Here is a 27,313-nt window from a genome sequence, read left to right on the forward strand (position 1 = left end):
GTCGTGTAATCGTGTGCAGAGTGAGAGAACACTGCGCGCTCAACGAACCATGGAGTTCAGCATTTTCAGCAAATTCTGCGCATGCCCAAAGGAATTTTTTTCACGTGCAGATCACATTCCTTCTGAAATGCCAAGGAAACGTTTCCATGTGCACGGGTGTTTCGTGGTGAAATCAGAGACCATCTGTTATATCCTCTCTGGTTAAATTAATGTACTTCAAACGAAATAAATTCCGAAGGAAATCACAAGAACGTTTCCACAAAGACTTCAAGCGCATATTGTTTGCTAAAAACCTTCACTCTCATTCTTGAACACTGCACTGAGGTTACGTTATTGACTTACAATCAGTTACCTTAGTGCTTTGTGAAAGGAGGCCCAGGTATCCAGCGAGCTTCGACCTACGCAAATGGGATACAACTCGTTAACCAAGGTGCGGTTATATAGCTGGAATATAGCTGAGTGTGGGGTAAAAATAAACTCACTCACTCAATCACTGATATCATGAACACCCTTCATCACGTGGAATTAGTGTGAGTGAGTTCAGTTTTACTCCACTATCAGTAACATTCCAGTAACATCATGGCGGGGGACCCCAGAAATGGGATTCAGATAATGTACTCCTGTTGGGAATTGAACCCTGGTCTTCCATGTGATGAGTGAACACTTTAAGCACAAGGCCAACCCCAAACCCCAAACCCCATCCTGTGGATGTATGACCACAAACAATTAGTCATGGTGGCCAGTTCAAACATCATGTTGCCAGACTGCTGGGAAACTTTCTCAACATGGCAACTCCACATAAATTGTCACAAACTGCCCTGACTGAAACATGTATCTGTTCACTTGTTTCAAGTCATTAAGCATATCTATGACATATAAAATATAAACATGTTCATTCCTGTTTATTACAAAAGTGCACATAAATAACTGCATGGTAATGCACAAATTAAGGTTCTGTTTATACATGTATATTATTTCATCACACTAACTTCTATCTTCTAAAAGATTGTCTTAACTTGCCTCTTCAAGGGGCAATTCTGCAACAATTAACTGCCTCAGCTAACAAACATATCCATGGCAACATAGGGGTTCCAACACTGATACTAGAAAGAACAGAAAATATCTGGTGCTAAAGTGACACCTGCGGTTTCACATTGTTTAAATGCAAGAAGATACCCTTCTCTCCAACTGAATTAGTATAAAAAACATATCCCCATAAACTTGGACAACAAGTATATAACCATGTCTCACCTTTGTATACAAAATGTGTCAGTTGATGCCTCAACTGACAGCAAATCTGACAGAACCAATGGTTGAACACTTAATGGATAAGGCACTTGCAAAAAACGAGCATGTTGAAGTTTACCATACAGCATATCTCCATACAAGACACTAGGTAAGGGAGGTAAGTACTATCATATTCAGACCAAACTCTGTCAGACAATACTACAGGTTACCATGCAGCTGTTACTGTTGTAACTGACATTCTGATTGGCAGGGTAGACCCCTGCATCCATTCACATGGTTTGTACAGTCATAAACTATCCCCAAGAGATTTGTATAAGCAACACTTCTATAGTTTGACTCAAAAGCAATGAATCGCAATCTAACTTGAAAACCAATGAACATGAAATACTCAATGAAACCCAGATCATAATCAAAACAACATACCTACTCTGTGAAATTTGTGCAGAATGTTTTGTCCGAAAAATAAAACAATTGTTTGACAAACTATCATTAAAATATTGACACAGTTCACTGTTTGTTACAAGGGGGGCGGTGCAGAGAAGGGAGGGCCATTGAGTATTTTTGAGTATTTATTAGTTTTCAAGCTAGAATGCCATCCATCAATCCACTTTTGAGTCAAACGGACTATGTCAGAGTTGCCAATCTATCAGCTTAAAGACATCCAGAGTGGATAACTTGTGATTGTACAAACTATGTGAATGCAGGTGTTCGTGAAGGTTTACTGAAATGTGAGGCCTGAAGGATGACTGTAAATGGGTTAGCCACACAAATGGTTGACAATATGAGCAACAATCTACAAATCAAAGTACAATCTGATATGATATTTCAGAACTTCCTAAAGAAGTCTGCTTTTCAGGAAGAATGTGGAACTATGGACGAAAGTGAACACTTTTAGGAGTATCATACTCTTGAAGCTATGAACAATGGTTTAACTCTTCAAAAACATTTTAATCACATATTTTGTGAAAATAATCATTTGATGGGAATCAATGGGTCAAGCAGTTGGACATCAACCTCTATCAGTATGTAAGTTGTGAAACAAGTAGACATTCACAACCGTAACAACACAGACCCTATGGGAATGTTGTGATATACATGTATGTACAAATCAGGAGGTATCACAATCATGCTGGAGATCCATTACACTGCTGGAATCATAGTTCTGACTAGTCTGGAAGTGTTGCTATAGACACAGTCACTATATAATCAGTTGCTCCACAAAGCAAGGATATACGTTTTCACTGGTCACCATCATCTGCAGTCACTGAACAAACACCTCAAAAAGTTCAAGATATCCGATTGCACTGATAACAAGTTATTCACAAGAACTGTCATCATCTATCAAAGAACAATAAAAGGATATATCTACATGAAAACCCATGCAGTTATTGTTTTAGCAATGCTTTCCAATGAGCAGTACTATATCAAAGAATGAGGCAATGACATCACATTATGCTGATTGAAATCAGATACAAAAGACTGGCATGGGGACTGGAAACATACATCCTTTCTTGTGGCCATATATTTACAGAAATGAAAGGAAAGTTTCATAATTATGCATGAACATCTTGCAGTTCTATTAGGACACACTACAATGATTACATGTATTACTATAGTATTCATGTATCAGTATGACTATACTTACAATTCTGGAGGTGGTACAAATAATCTCTACATTCACAGGTTCACTGTCCTCACAAATACTCAGTATGTCAGTATATGAAGGAAAAAAGGACAGTGATTCAGTTGCTCTGTGGAGGATCTACAAATGCCCACATAACACAGCTGCTATCAGCACTAGCAGCCACAACACTATCTAGCAAAGACAACCAAATTACCGAAGTAAACGTGTGTAATATGGATTACCATTTTTTTTACTGTGATTTCTAGAATCTGGACTTTACTGAGGAAGTGCTACAGCAAATACAAGAAACAGTTTGGGCTGGACGCCATACTTTCTCCAGTCATAATACAGTGAGTGAGTGAGTGAGTTGAGTTTTATGCCACACTCAGCAATATTCCAGCTATATGGTGGCAGTCTGTAAATAATCGAGTCTGGACAAAACAATCAAAGGATCAACACTATAAGCACTGACCTGCGCACCTGGGAACCGATCACAAGTCAAACATGTCAGCAAGCCTGACCACCCGATCCAGTTAGTCGCCTCTTATGACAAGCATGGGTTACCAGAGCTCATTATTTTCACACATGATACATAAATACAATGGAGGGTAGGTATAATGAGTATCATATCTAACACTGCCAAGAACAAAGAAACCAATTTTGCATACATACTGAACATTAGCTCAATTAAAATGACCTCATTCGTTTCACAATATTAGAACGTTTGGTGGATTTTACAAGAACCATGTGACATTTCAAGAGTTACCTTCACCGTGCACACACACATCAAAGACATGTTTCTGCAATTCCTACTTGGCTGTCAATATTCTTTTGTGTGACCCATCTCCCTTTCCCCATATGTTTCAAGGTAGAATTAAGTTCTGTCATCTCTGTTTTCCCTGCTACTATGGAAATTTATGACCTGATGTGATACAAAAATGACCGTAACTCCCCTCAAACACTCATACAAAACAGGTCAAATTGACCTTTTCTTATTTATATCTATCAAAAATTGTGTCCAAAGCACATTGACTACAGCCCAGTCCAAGTAACTTATATATGACATAAAATAGGACACTCAGTCAGAATAGAATTTTTTTTATCACTTCTATTTCTTGTATTATTTTACCCAGTTGCTGTTTTGTTGGAAGACTGGAGATGAGAAACACACAAAAAACATGGATAGCACTAACATGGTTGACTAAATACAGACACAAACAGTTACTGCAGGTGGGGGTCAAGGACAAAAGCTTAACATAACTGCAGTAGCATGTTCTAGCATCAGTTTCCACACTCATTTCGTGATTGTACACACAGATGTGGCAACTCTAGCTGCAGCCATCCATACAGGCAGGTCACACATGTCACACACCAGGTCACCCACACCACACCCCAGGTTACATCTTGGCTTGAGGAGGTCCAAGTAAAGTCTGGAGTTCGTCCAGGCTTTCCTTCAGTGCAGTTTCATAGCGTTTGGAGTCGGTCTCCGGGCTGTTGAAGTATGACGACACAGAGAAGTTGATCTTAGTGTTCTGAGGGTTGTAGCAGACGCCATAGCCATCAGGGACAACAGCACCAAACGCCATCACAGCATCATGCTTGGCAGCAACCTGATCAACACAGAACACACAGTTATTGTTAAAAATACCCACCTGCCTGACTGTGTAAGATGGAGAGATAGCTATAAAATCTGACAAAGTCTGGCTGTTATTGTACTCCGGAAATTACCTGAGCATTCTAGTTTTGATTTAGTGCAGTACATGCATTAACTTGAAGGTTGATAATACTTTTTTTTCTCATTTTCTATCTGCCAAATGCTTGAAAAAATAACGGTGAGTTTGGTCTTACACTGCTTTTTTAGCAATATTCCAACAATATCATGGCAGTAACACACACTGTGCCCAAGAGGGGAACTGAACCCAGGTCTTCTGCATGATAACTGACAAAATATCCAGGGTCTGAGGTGCATCATTTGATGTAAGACAGCCACCTCTAGTGTAGGACATGAAAACTGTGCTTGATTGATTGGTAAACATATCTACTCACGTCTCAGATATGTTTGAATCAGACTTGAAAAAAGACATGAGTTTGAATAACAAACTGATCTGCAATTATTTAGGTCATAGTCCTAGAAAATTCTAGACTGGCAATATTTCATCTGGTCTGGTTACATGCAAATGATGATAGTCACGACACACTGTTAACAAGTATAGCATCGCATCTGGCTGAGTTTCTGTCAGCACAGAGAGCTAGGGATTTGGTATGGATTACTACAGTACACCACATCGTAGCTACAATGTGTATTCCACACAACAGCTTACCATACAAAGTGTGTGTCAGCATGATTTTGTGCTATTCCATTAATACCCTCGATGGGAACACCAGAAACAGGCTTCATACATTATACCCACATGAATAACTGAACCCAGGTCTTCAGCAGGACAAGCAAACACTTGAGCCACAAGGCCAATTAACCACCCTTTACTCCATCAGCATGGGAGACTGACAAGACTGTACCTGGCTAGTGGATATCTTGAAGTACAGGCTGGTGGCGAAAGAGCCATCCATGTGGAGATCTGGGATGTTCATGCCAGCCTCCACTGCTGCTAGCTTCCACCCAAGAAGGTGACGGTCAATTCCATTGCCATTAATAGCCTGAAAAATACAAAGTAGAGAAGAAAATTCTCCCACAGTAGGGTTTGGGTTTGGTAACATGGTTGTACAGTTCTCTTCAATATTGGCTTTCATGTCTAAATTGTTTTAGATGCACTACAGCCTGCAAAAAATGCCAAAGAATTTCTAATGGCATCTCTTCTACATCAGAACAGTAAGTGCACAGACATTCTGAAATTGCACCACAAACTGTCCAGCAACATTTTCATTTCATCAGACCTTTAATTGAAAAGTATTTAATCTTTTGTAACAGAAAGTTATCTGTATTATCAGGCATGAAATGACAAGAAAGACTTTCTCCTACTGCTGACCTCATCTGTATACTTCCTGTGAGCCATCACAGCCTTCCTGAAGAGGTCAACCTTGACCTCACGTGATATGGAGCTGTCCAGCATGGCCTTGGTGAAGTTGAGGGAGTCAACAGAACAAGATCTGATGGTATCAGTGCGTCCTAGCTTGAACCGACGCAGTGATGCCGTCTCATATGTGGCACAAGGCTTGCCATATAATCTGTTGTGGGAAAAAATCTTTACAATATACCTGACCTCTAAAGTATCTTACTGTCATTTTAGCAACTGCAAAGCTCTACACCTGCATCATTTATGGACATGAATGAAAACTATGAGGTGACAGATGCTCTCCATTGCCTGACAGTGTAACTGACCACCGTTCATCTGTGTCTTGTCTCCAACTAGGGGCAAGAGCAAGTATCTAAGGATGGAAGTTATATCTGTTGATGTTCAGCGGCTCAAGAAGACTGCTAAATAACATCAACATGTTCCAAAAATTCAGGTGAGAGTTACATCCCTTTCTTCAACAAAAGACACAAAATGACAGCTATACAATGTCACAAGTTGCGACCATTCAGTGGGGAAAGTGAAAGAAACAAAGACCCTCTTGAAGGTGAAATCAACAAATGGAAACTTGTGTTTCAGCATATGAGATAACCTGTTCATGATCCTCATTGTCACTTACCATGTTGACTGCCTCTCATGGGTATAGTGGCAGCATCGGTTCTTGTCAAACTTGCAACTACAAGTTACCTTGTAGCTTTATCCGCGGTGTTTTAAAACAAGTTTCACAAAATTGTTGGCAAAATAGGCACAACAACAAACGACTCATGGCGTTGTTTGTTTCGGTTGAGACGATTGGTTCTTGTGCCTGTTATGCCAACATGTGAAACTTGTTTTAAAATACCACTAGTATAGCTACGAGATAACTCGCAGGAGCAAATTCGAATAGACACTAATACTATGAGTATACTTGTGAGATGCAGTCAGCGTGTTAAGTGAGTGTTTTTCCAAATAAAGTACATGATAGTTCTTGTTTGTTTGGTACAAGAAGCATTCAAATTCATCACTTATTTAACAACTTAGATTGTGGCATCAGTAGGGGTGAAATGTGCACGATATGATGATATTCCTTCTTTGAAGCTCTTCTCCTAATTCTGTAACTATCTGCTTGACTGACAACTTGTTCACATGACACATTGACATTTAGTAATATACTGGACGTAGTTCGTTAGCTTGGCAATATTAATGTCGGCAAGGTGCCTGCTTACTAAGGCGGAGACGGGTAACCCAGATACCTGGGACAGGTGGATAATGAATTGGACCCAGGCACCCACCTCCATACTCAGACCCAATGTGATCAGGTGACTAATAGATTAAACAATGTATACTGTTATGCTTTCCTCATGATTTCGAAACATTTACAGTCACATGTTTTGAATATAATACATTTAGATATTTCCAAACCTCAAAATATTAGTGAGACTGAAGAATATATTGCCATTTCTCATACATTTGATGTCAGAAATTAACATATTGGGTATCTCAGGTAGGGTAATAGGGAGTAACATGGAGAAAAAGTCTGAACCCGTCCTTGCCCTACTGGTTTCAATGAATATTGTGATATGAACATGGATCCCAGCCTCCTCCCCACGTACTTGAAGTAGGCCAGCTGTAGGGCCATCTGGATGTAACCATCAGGGCTGAGACGCTGAGACTTGGGATAGTTCTTGCCGTATCCAGTGTAGGTCAACCCACGCATGTCCACGTCATTCACCATGCTGGAACACAACGCAGACATGACAGTTGTTGTAAGTTTATGGCAGTTTTAGGTCTTGGCTGTTGATTGGTGTGCACACAGAGACTGCATCCCTCAACTGGTTATCAGACTGATAATGGGATAAGGAGGGATCCAGAGCAGATAAACTCCAGACTGGTAATCTGTGAGTTCTGTGTTGTTTAACAGAAGTGAATTCATAATTGCAATGTTTTGTGTCAGGTAAAAAAATTCACATAATAGTAATACTAGTACTAATAGTCATTTAATAATAATTAATTAATACTAGTAATAAGTAGTCATTTATTGTGAGCATTGCTGATGCAAAGGGCATGCTCGAAGCACTTAAACAATCTTATTATTATTACTACGGATAACCCAAGTTGCCTGTTAGGCACTACAGGGTTATAGTCACGTGGCTCCATTCCTCCAAGTACCCATCTTCTGCTGGGTGAACAGAGGTAATTTTGAATAACTCACTTGTCAAGATTGGTACACAAGGAAAAGGATATAGGAATGATGTGCATTGAGATCTGTTGCATTTCTGAAGTGAAGAAAGGAATTACCATGTGTTGTGTCAGGATAAGAAATATTTGTACATATAGATATAATTTATTGATTCGCAATTCACTTCAACATGTGCTAACTTCTAAGTTAGCATATGTCTAATTTGGACTCTATACAAACAAGACATGGCCTTCAACATGCTGTGATATTCCAGGCTGGAATGGCTCTGTTGCAACTCAAGTTTTTGTACGAGGCAACAGACAGGATTAATGCACATTGTGACCATATTCCAACTGGGTAGAATACTGCCCTAGACGTCAAGCTCTGAACTGTCTATGCTTATGGTTAGGCTGCTATCATCTATCTGCAGTACTGCCCTGTGTAGTGTTGAACAACCTGTGTTACCTGTCTGTATGTACTTTGGCCTCCTCAATGTCCTTCAGCAGTTCCTGGGAGTAGTTGAGTGTTAACTTCCGTGCGTCCGTCACGCCCCCTGCCTTCAGTCCCGTCTCCTCATTCTTCTCACTGAAGCCAATACAACAATCATACCTTCATACAGGTACTCAGTATTACAGCTCGTATAAACACAGTGGGACTTTACTTGTCATGACCCTCACATAAAAGACGATGTATTTATTCTGATCACTGCATCCAAATTGGACAAAGCTGTATTCACTGGTGTTATTTTGTGGTAGATTGGGAGAAACCTCAAAAAGTTTTTCATATGCGTCAGATTCATCACATTCATCTGGTGTGTCTCTTTCAACTCGGGCTCTTGTGGCAAGCGTGGGTTGCTAGAATTGGTCTTCATGTCTAAATGAGTAATGGTCAGATATTTCTTTAATGACCAGTGATGTTTGGGTTAGAAGTGATCTTCAGCAACCCAAGCTTGTCATGAGATCATCTGCTGGGACTTAGTGGTCAAGATGACTGACTTGGACAACTCATGTCATCGCATTGCAGTCCGACTGACGTGTCAGTCACCAGACATTGTAAGGGAACTTGACGACAACCTGATTAAGTTGTGCATGTTTCCATGCAGCTTTCATGAAATTAAATTCTGAATGAATGTCGTATGACCTCAGTACCATGCTTTCAGGTTTCCCTTACAAAATTTTGAAAGTTCTGGAATGAGCCATTGACTGACCAGAAAGAAAGGACATGGTCCATGATGGCAGCAATCGGAGGTCCCTCTGCTGTGGTGTGCTCATAGTTTAGGCCGCACACTCCGTTTTCACCGACGACAAACTGTCAGGGAAACAGACATAGTTTACAACATGGTCGAAGACACCATCATTAGCTGCTTCAGAGCTAGGGAACCCTATCATGAATATGCCATGACATATCCTGTAGTTTATAAGTACACACAGTTTACATATGACTAGCGCTGAAATGAGTCCAAATTTTCTACTCTGGTACTCCATCTCCTGTAACCCTACCCCACCCAGACACCTGTAATGTTAATTCAAATTCACATTTATAAGAAATGGCAACCTATTCTTCAGCTCGGAGGCTAAAATTTCATGTTTTTCAACATCATGTATTTTATTCAAAAGAAGTGACTGTAAAGTTATGTCTAAATCTTCAAAGACAATACAACATTTTAATCATGAAAGAATAACATTTTACACTAATCTAATCTATTAATCTATCATTTTAATCTAATCTATTAGTCACATGACCATAATGGGTGCGGGTATTGAGGTACCTACCTCGAACTTATTACCCACATGTCCCAGTTATCCTCGTTACTCTCCCAGCTCCACATCTGACACAAGTCAGACTCATGTTCATCCTGGCCTCATACCACCATAGTTTTACATTAGTTTCTGGAATTTTACAATCATATGAAACACAAACTCGGGAACTAACCTGCAATGTCTTGTCAAACCAACGGTTGCCAGAGTTATACGCACTGCCTCCACCGTGCAGCATCTGGGTGATAGCAAGGGAGTTGGAGTGGTCCTCGTCGGTGGGCTGTGGCCCAGCACTGTCCAGGCACATCACAAAGATGCTTCTCTGCAGGGTCTCCATGGCCACTTTGTTGGCCTTGTCTGACAACAAACCAACACGTCAATGTATGCACTGTATCCATCCTCTAAACAAAGATAGTTTGGTGTCAGTCAGGATGCCCACAATGCACTGCAGAAAGGCCAGCTTCAAACAGACAGGGGAGTGAACTCATGGTGAGTGAACTCCGTGTAGTGACATAGTTACCAGTACTGGTGACCTTCAGACAGTTATATGTACCAGTGATAGACAGCAAGAACACCACTTCAGATCAGGTAATCTGACATGTTGCCAAGTCTGACAACTCTGTCACCTGCAGTGACATGCATGGAAAAGATGGCACCTACTAAACCCTCATGGGAAGATTATTGAACTGAATGAAGTCAAACTGGTGCTGTCATTAGACACATCTGTAACAACAGCAGATAGACCTGTCATGGCAGCCTGTAAATATTCAAATCTGTACCAGACAAACCAATGGTTGATATCATTAGCAAAACACCACACTATCAGAAACCAAGGTGACACAATCGACCAGGTTACCAGGTTTCAACACTGGCCAGGACTTGGATGTGAGTGTGGGAACTTGGCCAGTAAGTGGCTGTACAGTTAAGACCCCTTGGCCTAAACACTAGCATGAAGTTCAGCATTCATGTGTTAAATATATTGTTGAAACTTAATGTAACCATAAATGAACATGCTAAAAGATTTATTAGCATGAAATATTCAGAACCCAACCCAAACAAATAGGGGCAATAGGAAGCAGTTTTCTGCAGCTGTTTGACCTGACAAGGTGTCTGTATTAGTTGTCTGCATACGAGCAAATTTTGCTCAACTGCAGGCAACCAATTAGTCAAACATCATCCCAGCTGACATCATACAATGGTTATGGGTTATCACAGATATCTACTTCAGGGGACCTGCTATCTACGTACTGTATACCCTGGTAATAATGCCACTGTTTGTCCAGGAGAAAATGTGGCATTATATCCAGGCAGGCATTATAACAAGGCCATTGTGTACAGGGTGCACTGTATTGCAGTTTGGCTGTTGGGGACAACCTACCCCCTCCCACAAGGACCTATCAAGTGTATTGAGATGACCTCACCCTTGACCAGGTGCTTGTAGGTCTTGGCCCAGCTGGTCCGGTCCCCCATAGTCAGGACGCCAATGGAGGGTGCAGCATTGGGGGACATCTCCACAATCTTCTTCAGCTGCTCGTAGATCTGCTCCACATTGAGAGGGCGGTTGTCGTTGCCATACACGTCCAGCGAGAACAACTGTAGACAGGTAAACACTTAATATAACACTGCACTGTCAAGGTGTGTCAGACTGATTATGCTTAAGACAAACAATGGGAAGCTAGCTACAGTAATGACAACTACATGTTTAATGTTTCATCACTATGCATTATTTCAAAATTTAAAATGTGTGGCCTCAGACACATAGTTTAGAAAATTACTATGCAACCAGTATGCCACCATAGCTTAGTAAGACTGCTAGTGTGAGATACTACTAAAGTCATGAAGGAATTCTGTGATAACAATAGGTGCTGTGTGACACGTATCCTAAGGTTAGACAAAAAGGGCAGAGTGGACTTAATGCAGACACTTCATGGAATACTGTCTTTACAAAATACAGACATTGCAACAAGGATGTAAACCTCTCGTTGTCAAGCAAGTAGGAGGCAGATAAGACAGGAGGCATGCACTACATGTAATTTGAAATTAACCTCTATCAGGCTTATAAGTCATAAACAAAGATCCGGCTAAGTGTATCGACAAATGAACCAGTGGCCAATGAAAACGCTTAACCTGACTTTGCCGGCACCCTATATGTTGCTATCAGGGATTAAATGTCACAGCTCACAGCATTTCAGGTTACAGCCTGTTTCATTCAAGTTGTCAACAATTGAAAGTGAACTGTTCTCACAGAGTGAACATTGTTTAATCAATGGCAGACAGAAGGGGTACCAAACAGATGAACACTTTGATTAATGTTGTTTATTTAATTTATTGCTTGTAACTGAGTATTTTGAATGCTAGATGCCTGAGGTGTCATGTATATAAATGCTTCAAATGGTCACATCGGTCATTGCAAAATGGCAAATGTTCAAGTCAATGTTCAGTTTGTTGCTAACTCCCAAGGCGGACAGAATCTTGTTCATAATAGTCACAGGTTCAGAATGGAGAGAAGGAGAAACACCAATGTGGACTGGCAGTGCTGTAGAAAGGGCTGTCTGGCAACAATCAACACATCTGACAACTTGGTCACAACATATCGTGACATTCACAATGATCCTGGAGACGACAAAAATACTGTAATTTAGGAATTCCGATCAAGTTAGACTCATAAGGAGGTTCATTTGGTGCAAGTAACAAAGCATTAAATCAAGCCCTGATATGTATTTACCTGTTTGTGAAGGTTTTGATGTCATAAACATACATGTATATTGCTCTACAGTCTTTGCTTATGTTCAGTGTTAGATATGGACTATATCCGAAGCAGTTAGTACATGTAGTACATTACTAGGCAAATGAAGTATGTAGTGATGACCAAGATTTTGTAAATTTATATGAACAATTTGTAAAAGCGATACATTTTGTGACATAATAGAACTGGTATAATAGTCTTTTGATCTGGTATTATTCCATATTTTCAGTTGCGAAAGATTGTTTGTTTAGTAAGAGGCAACATTATCTTCAAAGGATCATTGTGAGTTTCCTTTAATCCAAATAGTATGATATGTGGGGTAAGTTTAATTCTTATTCCAGCATCAGATATGAGCCAATCTTCAATCTTCTTCCAAAGTCACATTATAGTCCCATAAAAGGTGTGAAATTGTTTCACTGGAAGTTTTACAATAGCTACACAGGGATGAGTCACTGGCCTTTATTTCATGTTGATAATAGTTTGCGCCTAAGATATTGTTAATAATTTTCATTTGGAACCATCTTAACTGTGTACTCTGTGAACATCTAGTTGGAATAATGTTTTAAGTTTTCCAGTCAGATTCAGTTGTCCAGGCTGGTGGTAGACTGCCACCAAAAAGAAAGAAGTATCGGAATCTGGACTCTAGAATCAAAAATGAACAAAATGACTTCTTGGCCTGGAGGAAAACTCTCATAGAATATGTGTTGTATTTGGTTGGACTGTTACTTAATTTACATGTTGTAATTTGATGATACTGTGACAAATGTGTAGTCAATGAAATAGAATATATATGATTATGATGTAATATGTAATATATATGTAATACAGTGTATTATGGACATGTGAACTAAATTATTACCATGTGTCAGCACATGAAATAAAGTGACATATGATGACATGATTAAATAATGTACTATCCTGTACAAGTTCTACCTTATGCCAACTTTTCTGTGACACACTATAATTAATTCTTCCATTGGTTTTCTATCTGCCATGGTCGACTGAAAAGGCTTTGTTACACTTGAGTGCACACCTGCCAGCTCTGACTTGGTTCAGTACTGCAGCTGCTTCTTTTCGAGGAGGGAATCCCAAGTACAAAATATTGCACTTTCAATTTGCAATTATACGCTTATAACTTTGGTTTTTTTTAATCAGCAATGCATTCTATATATCATGAATAAGTGATAACTGTATTTTAATTATGTTTGATTTTTAGGTTGCATGTGACCTTTAAACTGAGGATACATTTACCATGATTACAGTCATAAAGGCCTCTGAAGTTGTTTAATTCCGAATAAATACTGTTCAGTTTATATCACACTGTCAGTAGTATGTTCGTTCCTGCCTGATTCTTGTGCGTGACGGTGACATGCCGTGGCGGGTTGGGATCACTTTCTACCTGATTCTTGTGCTTGACGGTGATAAGCCGTGGAGGGTTGGGATCACTTCCTACCTGATTCTTGTGCATAACAGTGACATGCCATGGTGGGTTGGAATCACTTATTACCTGATTCTTGATAAGCCGTGGTGGGTTGGGATCATTTCTTACCTGATTCTTGTGCATAATAGTGACATGCCATGGAGAGGTACGACCACTTCCTACCTGATTCTTGTGCATGACGGTGATATGCCGTGGAGGGTTGGGATCGGTGGATGGGTGAAGGACATGGGAGTCCCTCTTCATCCCCGGGATGCGGCAGCCACCCAGGATGGTGTAGTACTGTATCATACACAGGGGTTTGCCGCCCAGCAGCTCCACCGGCAGTGTCTGCCTATAAAACACATTCATATTTCACAAACACCTGAAAAACTGCTGCAAGCTGTCGTTAGAAGTTATAGAACATAGACATATTTCACAATAATCTTCACTCAGACCTGAACAATAGCTTCACTATTCACTTCAACATTTTGGTCAAACATACTCCTTTATTGTTGGCCTCTAGGTACCTCTAGTGATTACAGTTTAACATATCAGATGTAAGTTTACTTACTCATCAATCATAATTTTGTAATCAATGGCCCCAGCAATCACCTTGGCAGCATATCTGGAAAAGAGAGATTTTTGCAAATCTGCACAATTAAGAGAAATAAAACCCCAAATGTTCATCTGTGTCAGACCCCTACATAAGCTCCTTGGTTCCAGTGAAACTATGCATGGTGGTTGCATGAGAAGATTGAGTGGATCAGCTTGGTGAGACGGCTGATACCTGTCTCTGTAACCTGATTTTGTCTAAGTGTATTCATAAAATCAGTCACTGACCTATCTGATTCCAGACCTGTGAAAACCTGGGTTAGAACTGATCTTCAGTAATCCATGCTTGGACCACCACCATATTGCTGAGGGTGGCATAACCTCATTCCCTCTTTCACCAAATCTCTAATCCTCAGAAGAACTGAGACATGTTAGATAAAACCTGATAAATTGCGCAGTTCTCTGCTGCACAGAGAGGATAGAAACAATGCATATCCATCTATGTCCTCTGGACTACATAAAGTGAATGTCACCATGGAATTCCTGAGCTAGAGTCACTGACCTGAGTTGACCCTTCTTGTCATTGTAGTCTTGTCGAGGGAAGATGACTGCTGGGTTGGAGGCAATAACAACAGGGGTGCGGACACTGAGGTACGCGACATCCTTCCACCAGTCAGACAGCTAGGACAGACCAGTACACCATCAACATTGTCAGTGAACAGTAGGTTAGAATGGGACTTGACCCCTTCATTGGTTAGCCACTTTTAGCATATTCATGCAGCAATATGGAGTGAACACAAGAAATGGGTTTGACACACTGTACCCATGTGGGGAATCGAAGCCAGGTCTTCAGCAAATGCTTTAGCCACTACGCTACCCTACAGGTCCTTTACCCTTTACTGCATGACAGTTCGAAGCATATCCAGTGCACAACTGGTTGACATAAACAGCCCTCAACATAAAGATGGATTACAAATTACCAACGCATCGAAAATGCAGGCAATATCATTGTCAAGGAACACCGGAAATGGGCTTCAAACATTGTGGGGAATTAACCCAGGTTTTCGTGTGATGAGTGAACGCTTTGACCTCTAGGATACCCCAATGCCACCCGCTGGTTAATAAAACACACTCAGTCTGCATAATCATGAACAGGCTCTTGTTGGTTTTCCACCTAAACCTGAATGTACACGTGTTTCAATACTGGCAGCAGTACTCCGTGACTCTACGAACATTCAGTATGGCACTTATTGGTTTGAAGAAATATGACAGGAACTCATCTGATAATGGCTAGCCATGCACTTATCACTAACCACACAGTTGAGACAATTATTTGGAGCACAGTAACATGAAATAGAGAATTGTGGCATCCTTACCCAGTTTACTTTTTCAGCTGCCCGTTTTTCCAGCATAGCTTGCAACTCAGGGCCAGGGGACTTCCTGAAGGCTTCAACAAGCTGGAAACCAGGAACACCATACATCTTAGATAGGATCTTCGGACTTCATGGTTAGTCTATATCATGCAGGACTCAATAAACAGTACAGATGTCTATTGAGGGGAAAACAACTTTTGCAATATTGATAGTCTGTTGCAACATACTTTTTTGTGTTGCAACATACTCTTATGATAGAGATAGTTTGTTACAACATACTCTTGTGATAGTGATAGTCTGTTGCAACATAATCTTGTGATAGTGACAGTCTATAGCAACACACTCTTGTGATAGTGATAGTCTACTGCATCCAACTACTGCAGTACTATCTCCATTCAGTGTCTCATTTGAAGTCATTTCCCAAATGAATGTGAAGGTTATAACAGATAAACAGTAGTTTCAGCATCTTTTAATAACTGACAACGATCTTGAAAACCAGATCAAGTAAACACTTAAAACACTTCACTCAATGAAGTTGCAAGTCTGCACCCAAACATCCTGTATTTTGCACTAAGCATTTATAGTTTTTCGTTTCTAACATCCTATCGGAGACTCAATAATTGCAAACCATCAATAGTTTAATGCATCATTACAGCCCTAATAAACAGGATAAACAACAAACAGGATGACTAGCAAAACATGATGAAATCAATTCTAGGCTTTCACAGATAAAATCACTCTTGGCTGGATTTGTCTTTTTACATAAATATATCAAGATATAGATGTATATGTAGGCAAAAAACATGCATAATAGTAAATACCAAGGAACTATTCTGTTGTACATTCCACAAGTGTTGACACTGTTATGATACTCAGTCAATATTACAAGATAACTCACAATGCAAGAAACTAGAATTACCAACAAAATGTAAATAATCAGTGAATTAAGTTACATTAAGGACGATACCTCAAAACATACATTAGGCTATCAGCATGTTAGAATAGAGAAAAGGCGAAATGGAAGCCAAAGCAACCTTTTCCGTATGGTGGTAGTCATCAGTGCTGACCAATGGCTGGACAGTGCGCAAATACTTTTGTAGTGTCTGATCCACCTGTGGGAGGGGAAGTCGGGGCAAGGAGTCCTGGACAGAAAACATCCGCCCAATGGCCTTGATCCTTGGTTCCGTCTGCATTCTGGACAGGATCAGACCAGCATTGTTACCCTGACAACACCATACATGAACATTAGAATCCCGTATCAGTGAGAGAGTGAGTGAGTTGTTCCGATGCCATAGATCACATGATACACCAAAGCTTAGGAAAGGCTGAAGTCCGTCAGACCCTAATCAGGTAATTTTGTGAAGGCAGAAATTTAGGATCTAAACCTGCCATCATCAGATACTGACACAACTATGAGACATAACTCTGCAAATCAAATTTGACTTCAGTGGACAAATCAGGTTTCCCAATAATACATGACACTGTTTTTAATGGTCACATGCAATGTAAAACACAACTTTGCAGATTCTGATACCTTTTGGTATGCACTTACTGAAACAAATCATCCAAAATGCAAATTAGACCTATAACACTGAGAAAAATGTGATGAAAAAAAGCCTGCAAATTCAGAGTTCAAACGGTTCACTAGTTATCCCCAGTGGTTTCAACAGGTATGCTGCGCTGCACTTATAATGTATGCACAGAGTAGGATTGCTGAGCTTGAAACAGTATGCCTGCCCAGAGTATGAGGTCATGAGCAGTAGTTGTATATAAATAAATAATGTATATATAATAATCTACTCGTTTCAGTTTTTTAGGTTACCTATAACATGTATAAAAGCATACTTTTCCATTTCTGTAAAGTTTACCAAATCTTTACTTGGTTTCATTTTCTATGAAATCACTTCTCATATTGTATACATCTGAACTCCCTGCTCTATGATTCTATGATAAGTATGTTTTACATGTCAATTTTCATGTCAATACGACTTTGTATTAGTGGTAATTGTGCAGATAAAAACTTATGCTCATGCAAGACAACAGTTTTAGGGATGGGTTTTGCGAAAACTTTCTTTTGTGACATATTGTGATGTTTTGTGAAAGTATAAAACATGGTTAAGGTAATGAAATTACTGTTTCCTTTCTTTTAAAAAAATGCCACTGGCCACCGTCAGGAATCAACCATAATTGTAGAAGAAATCAAATGTTTCCTAACTGAAGACAACCAAAGCCACTGGCCCAGGGTGGGTCAGGTTGACTCTGCAAACTTTTGGGAGGAGACAAAATAAAAATTGGGGGATCAAAACATTTATACAAACCTGCAGAGGTTATGAATTCTTTGAAGAAAGTCCTCCTTGCGGTACATATAAGCATTTTTATGTCCAGTAAAAATCCCTACGACAGTTGTAACTATTTTGATAATAAAATATTTACAAAACAAAAAATTCATTTTTGTCTAGTGAGACCACCCTTACAAGGCGCCTCAAGGAGCCCTACTGCCAAGAGCAGGTAACTCTGGCCATCTACCTCACACCTCACTTTTCATGCTGAACATATCAAACAGAATGAGGGAAGGAGGGTGGCCGTACACCAAGGAGGTTTGTATAATTCTTTTTCAGAAGAAGTCCTCCTTGGGGTACATATAAGCATTAAACAGACTCCCAAAGATAAGCAATAGGGAGTGGTATTCTGTCTGACAGCACAGTCCATTCGATCAAAGTGCAAATCTACAACCATACGGAAACAGACCTTGTCACCTGACCGCTGATGTCAATCAAGGCTGGGGGGCGTGACAAAGCTAAGGACCCGCTTGTCAAGCTTATATGCCCATTGGCTAGAAATTCGGAAACCCCAAAGAACAAACCCCGCCCACCCAAATCAATGTTTGGAGACCTGAGCAAAGAGGAAACTCACCAAACTGAAAATCTGTCCATACCACATTAGCAAGCTAAGTGGGGAAATGGATAGAAAGTAAGGCACCAAACCAAGGGAAGGCGGGACTAAAAAACCATCACCAAATACCACCACCAGTCAAATGGGAACGGATAGTAACCCACCATCAAGTCCAAACAGATATAGTCTACAAAGCTTAATCAGCTTGAGCAGCGCTACTCTGTCCACTGCGGAGAACTGACTGACCGAACCGAGCACGCTCTCGTGAGTGTCTGTCCAGTTGGTAATGCCGGATGAACGTGCTCGGACGGCTCCAAATAGCCACTGGGCAGATCTCCTCAATGGGCAGAGCAGCGGCATATGCTTTTGACATGGCCACTGCTCTCACTGAGTGAGCTTTCAACCCCTCTGGGGGAGATGAGCCCTTATGTGTATAGGCCATGCAGATTGCCGATACAATCCATCGGGATACTGTCTGTGTATTAGCCGGACAACCAGCTTTGCCACCACCATAGCAGCAAAATAGCTGTTTCTCCTTACGGAGTAAGGCTGTTCTCTTAATGTATGCTTTAAAAGTTTTCCTAACGTCGAATACATGCGCCTTATGGCGAGTATTATGAGACGACGCAAGAAGCGTAAACACAAGAAGATCGATAGGTGCTTTCACATGAAATCTTCGGGTGGTATGAATCAGGTAAGCGTATGCTAACCCGACCCTTATGGAACACAGTTAGTTCCGGGTCTGAAGACATAGCATGTAAATCGCCAACATGTCTACCCGACGTAACCGCCACCAAGAAAGCCGTTTCCCAACGTAACAGTTGCAACGACAGGTTGGCCGAGTCATAAAAGAGAGGGGAGGACAACCAATCCAATACTATAGACAAATTCCATTGAGGACTTGTCTGTCTAACGACCGGACGCAATCTGTCCACCCCTGCAAGAAAACGCTGTACCAGGGGGTGTTGTCCCAACAAGGCACCCTCGACGGGTATGTGAAAGGCTGAAATAGCAGTGGAGTAGCCTCGAATCGTAGATTCTAAACAAGACTGTAAGAACTCCAATACTTCAACTACAGTCAAAGAAAAGGGATCGAGAATCTTTTTCCACACCAGCGCGCATAACGGGCCCACCTATCCTCATACTGTACATTCGTGGAATCCCTCCGCAAAGTCAGAATTGTGTCTGCAACTGATGCAGGAATTCCGCTCTCTTGGAGACGATTCCGGACAGTAGCCAGGCCACCCCCTGAATCCTGGGATTGGGGTGAGGCTGGCCGTTCTGGGATAGTAGGTTCAGTCGCCGCAGTAATAGTACAGGTGACTGCACTGAGTATTACTGGAAACCAACGTTGAGACGGCTACAGAGGTGCGAGAAGCCGTGCTGGTTGGGTAGCAAGCTGAGACAGAACTTTGGAAATCAGGGGAATTTCCGGAAACGCCCACAACACCCTGTCCGTCCAGTCCAGCTGGAATGACCCAAACAACTGGGAGATAATCATGAATATCTCCCGATAGAGCAACCACTCGTGGGGAGCTAAGACACATCGTGAGAGCGCATCTGCACGCACGTTGTCGACCCCTGGGAGATAGACAGGCATAACCCGTATGCTTAACTGATCACACCATAGCATCGCCGTCTCTTGTCCATCTCTAGACAAATCACTCGGCTTCGAACCTGATCCATGAAGCGTTCGAACACCAACCTCACAGCTCTCAAAACATTGATATGCAAGGTCGCCTCATGTTCGGACCATAGGCCCGACACTGTGAGGTCGCCCAGGACGCCCCTCCACCCTGTGAGGGAGGCATCCGTCTGAATTGTGAGCGACGGTACCAGTGTCATCAGAGGTAAACCTTTGGATAGATTTCCGTTACCTGTCCATAACCGCAAGTGAGGTGTCAACCACTGGGGAATAGCCAGATTCTTCTCGTAGTCCTCCAGGTGGGACCACTGCTGTGCTAACGCCTGCTGAATGGGACACAATCTAAGACGTGCATGCCAAACTATGTCCACCGTCGATGCCATGCTGCCTAGCAACTGAAGCCAAGTTTGTGCCGAGGCCAAAGAGGACTGTAGGGAACCTTAACACTATGCCCTGTACCTTGATAATGCGCTCTTGGGACAGAGAAACCAACCCTCGGGTTGTCTCAAACCTCGCCCCCAAGAAAACCAGATCCTGCGTCAACACCAGTTATGATATTTTCAGATTGATAACCCAACCTAGCCGGGTGAGAATATCCATCACCTACTGTGTGGATTCTGTGTTGGGAGAGCGAGAGGATCCAGTCGTCCAGGTACGGGAAACAAAAGTTGGCCTGCGCCCTGGCGACCAGAGCTGGTACTAGCATGAGTTTGGTGAACACCCTTGGTGCCACCCACGAAACTGATAACAAACCCTGTCGAAGGAAAATCGAAGGTCTCCATCTTGAAAGACAGCACCTCTATCAAGCTGTTCAAACCCTTGAGATTTAGAATGGGTCTGACGAAACTCTGCGGGATCGGGGGCATCCGAAGGGACGACCACCTGCGGCAAAACTACTGCGATACTCTCACACACTTGCTGCAGGGACGATCCGAGCAAGAAGCTATGAACTTTCCCCGACTGCTTTGGACCGTCATCCTCGTCCATGTCCACAAAGGAATCCCTCGTACCGAGGGATACCTCCGAAGGTACGCACGAGGAGCCCGCCAACAAGGACAACAGATCTAGAAGAGCCAAGTTGCTCGAACCGACCAGCCCATGGGTTACAAACGAACCTGGGTGCCAAGACCCCGTGGGGTCGGCTGCCGAAACAGGGACCCCGGTGCAATGAGTGGAACCGAGGCAGGCGGCAAAGCCAGAGCTTGGGGACTACCAGTGAGGTTGCAGGTGACCAACGGTACGAGACCCGATGGACCAGCACCAGGAAGCGGAACTGCACCCAGGCCAAAGCCTGGTGCAGAACTTGCCGAAACAGCGAGGAGGCCGTTAACGGAGCCTACGCTCGGATCAGACACTCCTCCAGGGACAGCACCCGTGCCCGAGCCTAACCCCGAGGTTTGGGTGCCATCTATACACAACCCTGGCCCGCCAAGATCAGAAGGGCAGAGGGGAGAGGAGAAGAGGAGGGTACATCCCCCGACTTAGCCCGCTTGCTCCCTGGACCTTCCGAACAAGAGCTAGAGCTTCTTATTTCTTACCCTTCCCCTTGACTTTTTTGGAGGACGGGTCCTGTGCCCATATTTATCCCCTCCCGCCTGTAACCAGTTGTTATAAAACATGTAGTCAGCCGCCCTTCTCTTGATAGTTCGTGGCGAAAAAGCCTTGCATTTATCACAGGCTTAATACAGATAGAGTATTACCACAAGAAGTGCAGGGGCGGAACTGTAACAATCAGAACCAACCTAATGGTAACTAATGTACAGAATAAATATACACAATTAAACACACTACAAGCAAAATATAAACGCACGGGCAATAATATATTGCTAAAACGGAAGTACAGTAGATTTAACCAAGCTAAACAACATGTATAAGTGGATAAATGCAACCTACAGGTGTGTACATATAATTGCGTGACACCATGAAAAAAGATTGAAAGTCTTAAACCGACATACCCACTTTGACTGAAACAAGCAAAAAATGGGTTAAGACATTCCAGCATGTAAGAAACATACTAACATGCAATATACAGGAAAATGTGACGCAAGCCAAACACTTCCTACACTAAAAAAGAAGCCATAAAGACCGCCATCTTGCCAGCCACACGGCAGGAAGACAGGAAATGACTGGCAAAAGTTACAACAATTTATGAATGAAAATTTTAGCCATGAAATTCCAATTAACGCCCGTGCGAAAGGAGAGGAACCATACATACTGTTGCTGACTCTTTTTCACTCATCTCTCAAGGTGTAGGATTCCAAGCTAGACTTGAATGGATGCAACCGTTTACTCGAACGACAGCATGAAAAGTGAGGTACAAGGTAGATGGCCACAGTTACCTGCTCTTGGCTGTAGAGGGCCCTGAGAGGCCCTGTAAGGGGGGTCTCACAAGACAAAAACAAGTTTTTTGTTTTGTAAATATTTTATCATCAAAATAGTTACAACTGTCGTAGGGATTTTTACTGGACATAAAAATGCTTATATGTACCGCAAGGAGGACTTCTTCTGAAAAAGAATTAAAATGATAATCAATTTTCAACTAATAATTATTTCTTCAGGTATATGCCTCTAAGTTTAATTTCTAAAGAATTATTGTGTGTACTTCCGAAACAGTTGGAAATAAAAAAACATTTAAGCTGCATTTAGTACCTATACTACTAAATTATGTGGTTTTCATTAGTGATATTATTGCACTGTGTCATATACGCAGGTTTTCTGATTTCAGGGGAACCCTGCTGGCCAATGTCAGAACTCAGATATAATTGTACAAGAGATCAATTGAAAATGTTTCCAAAATTGAAGACTTCACTTTGGAACAAGTTTGGAACAGGAGAAAATGCATCTGCAGCGACGTCTGCCGTTTTGGTTTGTTTATCCCTGCAATGAATACCTGTATCAATCTTATTTTTCATACATATGGATTTAAACTCATGCAAATGCAATTATATGACCATGGGGGCATGGTGGGCGAGCTGGCGAAGGCGCCAGGCTAGTGATCCAGCAAGGTTTCGGTTTCCGGATCGAGCCCACCTGTGACCGGGTGTAAAAAACCTTGGAGTCAACTTTGTGTGCAGACTCTTTCAGTGTTGTCACAACCCCTAGTGTACAGTACACAATCCTGTGCACTTAAAAGAACCCACGAATTCGTTGGTATATGACCAGATGGTGGCCACATGAACACGTGCATACACCTAGTAGCGGGTACAGCAACGTGCAGTAAACTTGGACAAAGTGCTGTGACTATGTGTCCCAGTCCACCCAGCTGTCAAATGGGTACCTCGTTAGGATGAGAGAGCCACAATAAACTTGGTGCGCCTAGTGGCAGCAAGAGTTGTATACTCCCCAGGGAGTTGAGATTGAAATACGATGTGCTGTTGAGATTGACATCCGGTGATCAAGGGAAAAATACCTTGCGCCTAGAGAAATTGCCTGGCAGTTTGATTTGTGCGCTATACAAGAACACTTACAATAATAATAATAATAATAATATCACCCGAACCCTCTCTGCTGCATTTCTATCTTAATCTGTAAAACATAATAATAATAAACATTCTCCAAACTATTAATGTACAATAATATAAGTGAAATGTAACTGTTACTAATATTTTATACTACATCATTAAAAAAAAACGATCATGGTTGCAAAAATTGCTGATCATATCGATATTATCGCCCAAACCTACAAATTTGAACTCTCTCACTCTCTGTTAAGAATCACTTTTCACAAAATATGTTTGACAAATGACATTGCCTGAAGTGCTCGTGGTTAATCTACACAAAATCACTTTTGTGGTGTGCCCTCCATGCAGACTGAATCATCTGACAACTGTAGGTGGATGATTTCGTGAAAGAATTTTGTGGTTTTTAAATTTACATCCGTGCGTGCATCCATTGACCATGTTTTGTAAAACAATGACTTGCACTGAATGACTGCAGGGAATTCGTCAAATAGTTGACATTTGGTGCAGAACTAGTATTGGTGTGCTCAACTTTCTGTACTCATTACAGAAACTGGTTAATTTGGACAAAATATGTGATTATATTGTAGCTTTAAGGCAATACTGAGCACACATATTACTTTTAACATTAATGACCTAGCTTCTTAAGACAACACAGATTCCGATTGAAGTTTATAAGAAAACATTTAGCTTTTTATACCCATAATATCAGTTGGAAAGATGTGATCAATTTCCTCTGATAAAAATTACAGACAGAAAGCAATGTGGCACATCACACATCATAGAATCATGTATGTTAAGTGAAGTACATTTGCATATAGATGAGTCTAATTTAGAAACAGCAAAGAAGATATGGGGCAAAACACTACAACTATCAAAAGGAACAACTGCACCAATAGACCGATCTATGTGTCAACTTTGGTGAAAAAAATATGAAAAACATTTTTCAAAGATCTGATACAAAAACATCTGGCAAAGATGCACAGATGGACAGACAGATAGAGTCCATTGTAATACTCCCTGCAAAGCAAGTTTGAAGAGATTAAATGGAATAATGGTGATGATCTTAATAACATATTACTTGTGAAGGTCTAGGTAAGAATATTGGCCTTCAGTAACCCATGCTTGTCATAAGAGGTGACTAACGGGATCGGGTGGACAGACTTGCTGACTTGGTTGACACATGTCATTGTTTCCCAACTGCGCAGATCTCATGCCATTGCTCACTGGATTGTCTGATCCACACTTGATTGTTTACAGACCACCTCCATGTAGCTCGAATATTGCTGAATGCTGATTGTGGCATAAAACTATACTCACTCACATAATAAAATATATCTCTCATCATACCTGTCATAAAGTACTGAAACCATCTTATATTTTGCTGTCAGTCGCTTAAAGCAACTGTGGTGGTCTGATTAAATGAAATAATCGAAATGGCCTTGCAATCGATCATATTTTCTCATAATCAAACTCAGCAATTTTGGAACACTTGTTTGCTTTTACAATATTTCTCACAAGGTTGGTTTTGTATGTTACATTTCATAAGCACTACAAGCTCGTTCCTTGTCATGGTGGAATTTATCTCAAAGACTTCAGGAAATTCATGTTCCTAACATGCTAATCATCGTTTAATGTAAAAGATGTTAAATTTCCAAATGCATTTTGTTCAGTTTGCAAAAAAACCTTGGAACTACATGTTTGCTTCTTTCTTTTTTGTGCTTTAAGAAACATAACAAGGAAACAATGATGCTAATCAATTACTTTCAATGATTGATCAGTTGTAATGAACCAATCACAGATTTCAACCAAGTCCCATCAAATAGAGAGTATATAGGTAGATTTCAATCACTGATGAAAATAAACTGTTTACAGATATTTTGTACTCACCACTGCATGTGTCTCAATTTGAAGTATTATAAAAAGCTGAAGGCCATCAGTTCAAAAATTAACTGCTGATAATTAAAGAAATTTCATTGTAGGAATTTCATTAAATAAACTTAAAAGAACAAAACTCACTCTCATTGTGAAAGTTCATGGATGCTGACATAAGTTGACAGGAATATGGATATGGAACTTATCATAGGTGACTGTTTGAGTATTTGTTTGTCATTTTAGTGAAGTTTGTTTTTCAGGGAAAAAGTAAAGAAAAGGGTGAAAATTGACATGTGGTCTGATAGTTCTATTTTGCCAGTATCGTCAAAATGGAGATAGAAATTTGGATAAATTCAAAGTTTAGTGATTTGTATATTTATATTTGTAACATCTATAATGTAAAGTACTTACAGCAGAGATAGATACTTGAGCAGAGATGAGTTTATTTTTAGCAATATTCCAGCAGTATCAGGGCAGGTGACACCTGAAATGGGCTTCACACATTGTGCCCATGTGGGGGATCAGTTCCCCAGGTCTTTGGTGTGACAATCAAATGCTTAAACAGCTAGGCTACACATCACCCAATACTTGTGGAGAAGACTGACATAAATCATAATTTTCAAAGAAGGGTGGAAAAGACTTCCCTCATTAGCAGAATGCAAATAATTAGAAATACATGGAGTCACATGGAGCTATTTCACATGTAGTCTGTCATACACACCCTGAAGCAAATATATATATAATAAGTATATAATAAGGAACCCCACACAAGACTAGAAAATATGACAAGTCTAGATTTCCTTAGCTTCTGAAAATGATGAAAGTCTCAGGGATCCATTCATGATATTATTTCAGTTTTACTATGAACTTTTTTCATAAAATATGTTCTTTCCTGAGGCTAGTTGTTCGTCAATTTCACCTGCATCGGGCCTGCCATTTTTAGACCCAGAGGTGGATTAGACTTGTATGCTACCAAACACGACTTATCCTAAGCACCAACGATGCATTCAAGCAAAACTTAGCAGGCTTTCCAACATTTAATACCACTGATGTGGTTTATTGGGTTGCAGACAAGTTCTACCAAAGTTTACCATTTACCATTAAAAGTAGTGTACTTTGACTTGCATTTGTAGAATGTGGACATGACTGTACTATTTCCAGTGGCGCTTGTACTCATAACCCTTTAAAACAGGTTCAACAGTTGAAAACAACTGCCAAATATTATTCTGCTTAAGACAAAAGTGGTTGGCACTTAAGCTTAAACTTCTACGTGCTTATATTTTATCAACACATTTGCCTATGAAAAACGTATTCTTTGACATGTTCTAACAGTTGTCGCACTGCAAACTTCTCAAAACATGTATATTTTTTCACACTCGGTTTACTTACCAGTGGCCTCCTCAACTGACGGAGCATTGTGATCGTGACTGGCAAAACTTTATTTAAGTGGAGCTTGCGGGTCAAAGTACAACGTATTCCTAAAGCAATGTGCAAGTTTTGTTATGGGTCCGGTAACGCATGCGTGCTTTTATCTAT

General features: G+C 40.9%; 1 protein-coding gene across 1 annotated transcript; it reads right to left on the reverse strand.

The window, feature by feature from the left end:
- Positions 1-886: 886 nt before the first annotated feature.
- On the reverse strand, positions 887-27,310 carry LOC137273737 (carnitine O-acetyltransferase-like). The gene is made up of 14 exons (XM_067806550.1): positions 27,167-27,310; positions 16,942-17,130; positions 15,911-15,991; positions 15,097-15,215; positions 14,554-14,607; positions 14,166-14,334; positions 11,238-11,409; positions 9,992-10,173; positions 9,267-9,367; positions 8,525-8,644; positions 7,494-7,616; positions 5,857-6,055; positions 5,390-5,527; positions 887-4,482 (listed from the first exon to the last, which is right to left on the reverse strand). Exons 1-14 carry the CDS (start codon positions 27,191-27,193, stop codon positions 4,270-4,272), a joined length of 1,887 nt encoding a protein of 628 aa, XP_067662651.1. The 5' UTR covers positions 27,194-27,310; the 3' UTR covers positions 887-4,269.
- Between the last annotated feature and the right edge of the window lie 3 nt (positions 27,311-27,313).

This window comes from Haliotis asinina, chromosome 2, assembly GCF_037392515.1.
Source record: "Haliotis asinina isolate JCU_RB_2024 chromosome 2, JCU_Hal_asi_v2, whole genome shotgun sequence".
Lineage (NCBI taxonomy): Eukaryota > Metazoa > Mollusca > Gastropoda > Lepetellida > Haliotidae > Haliotis > Haliotis asinina.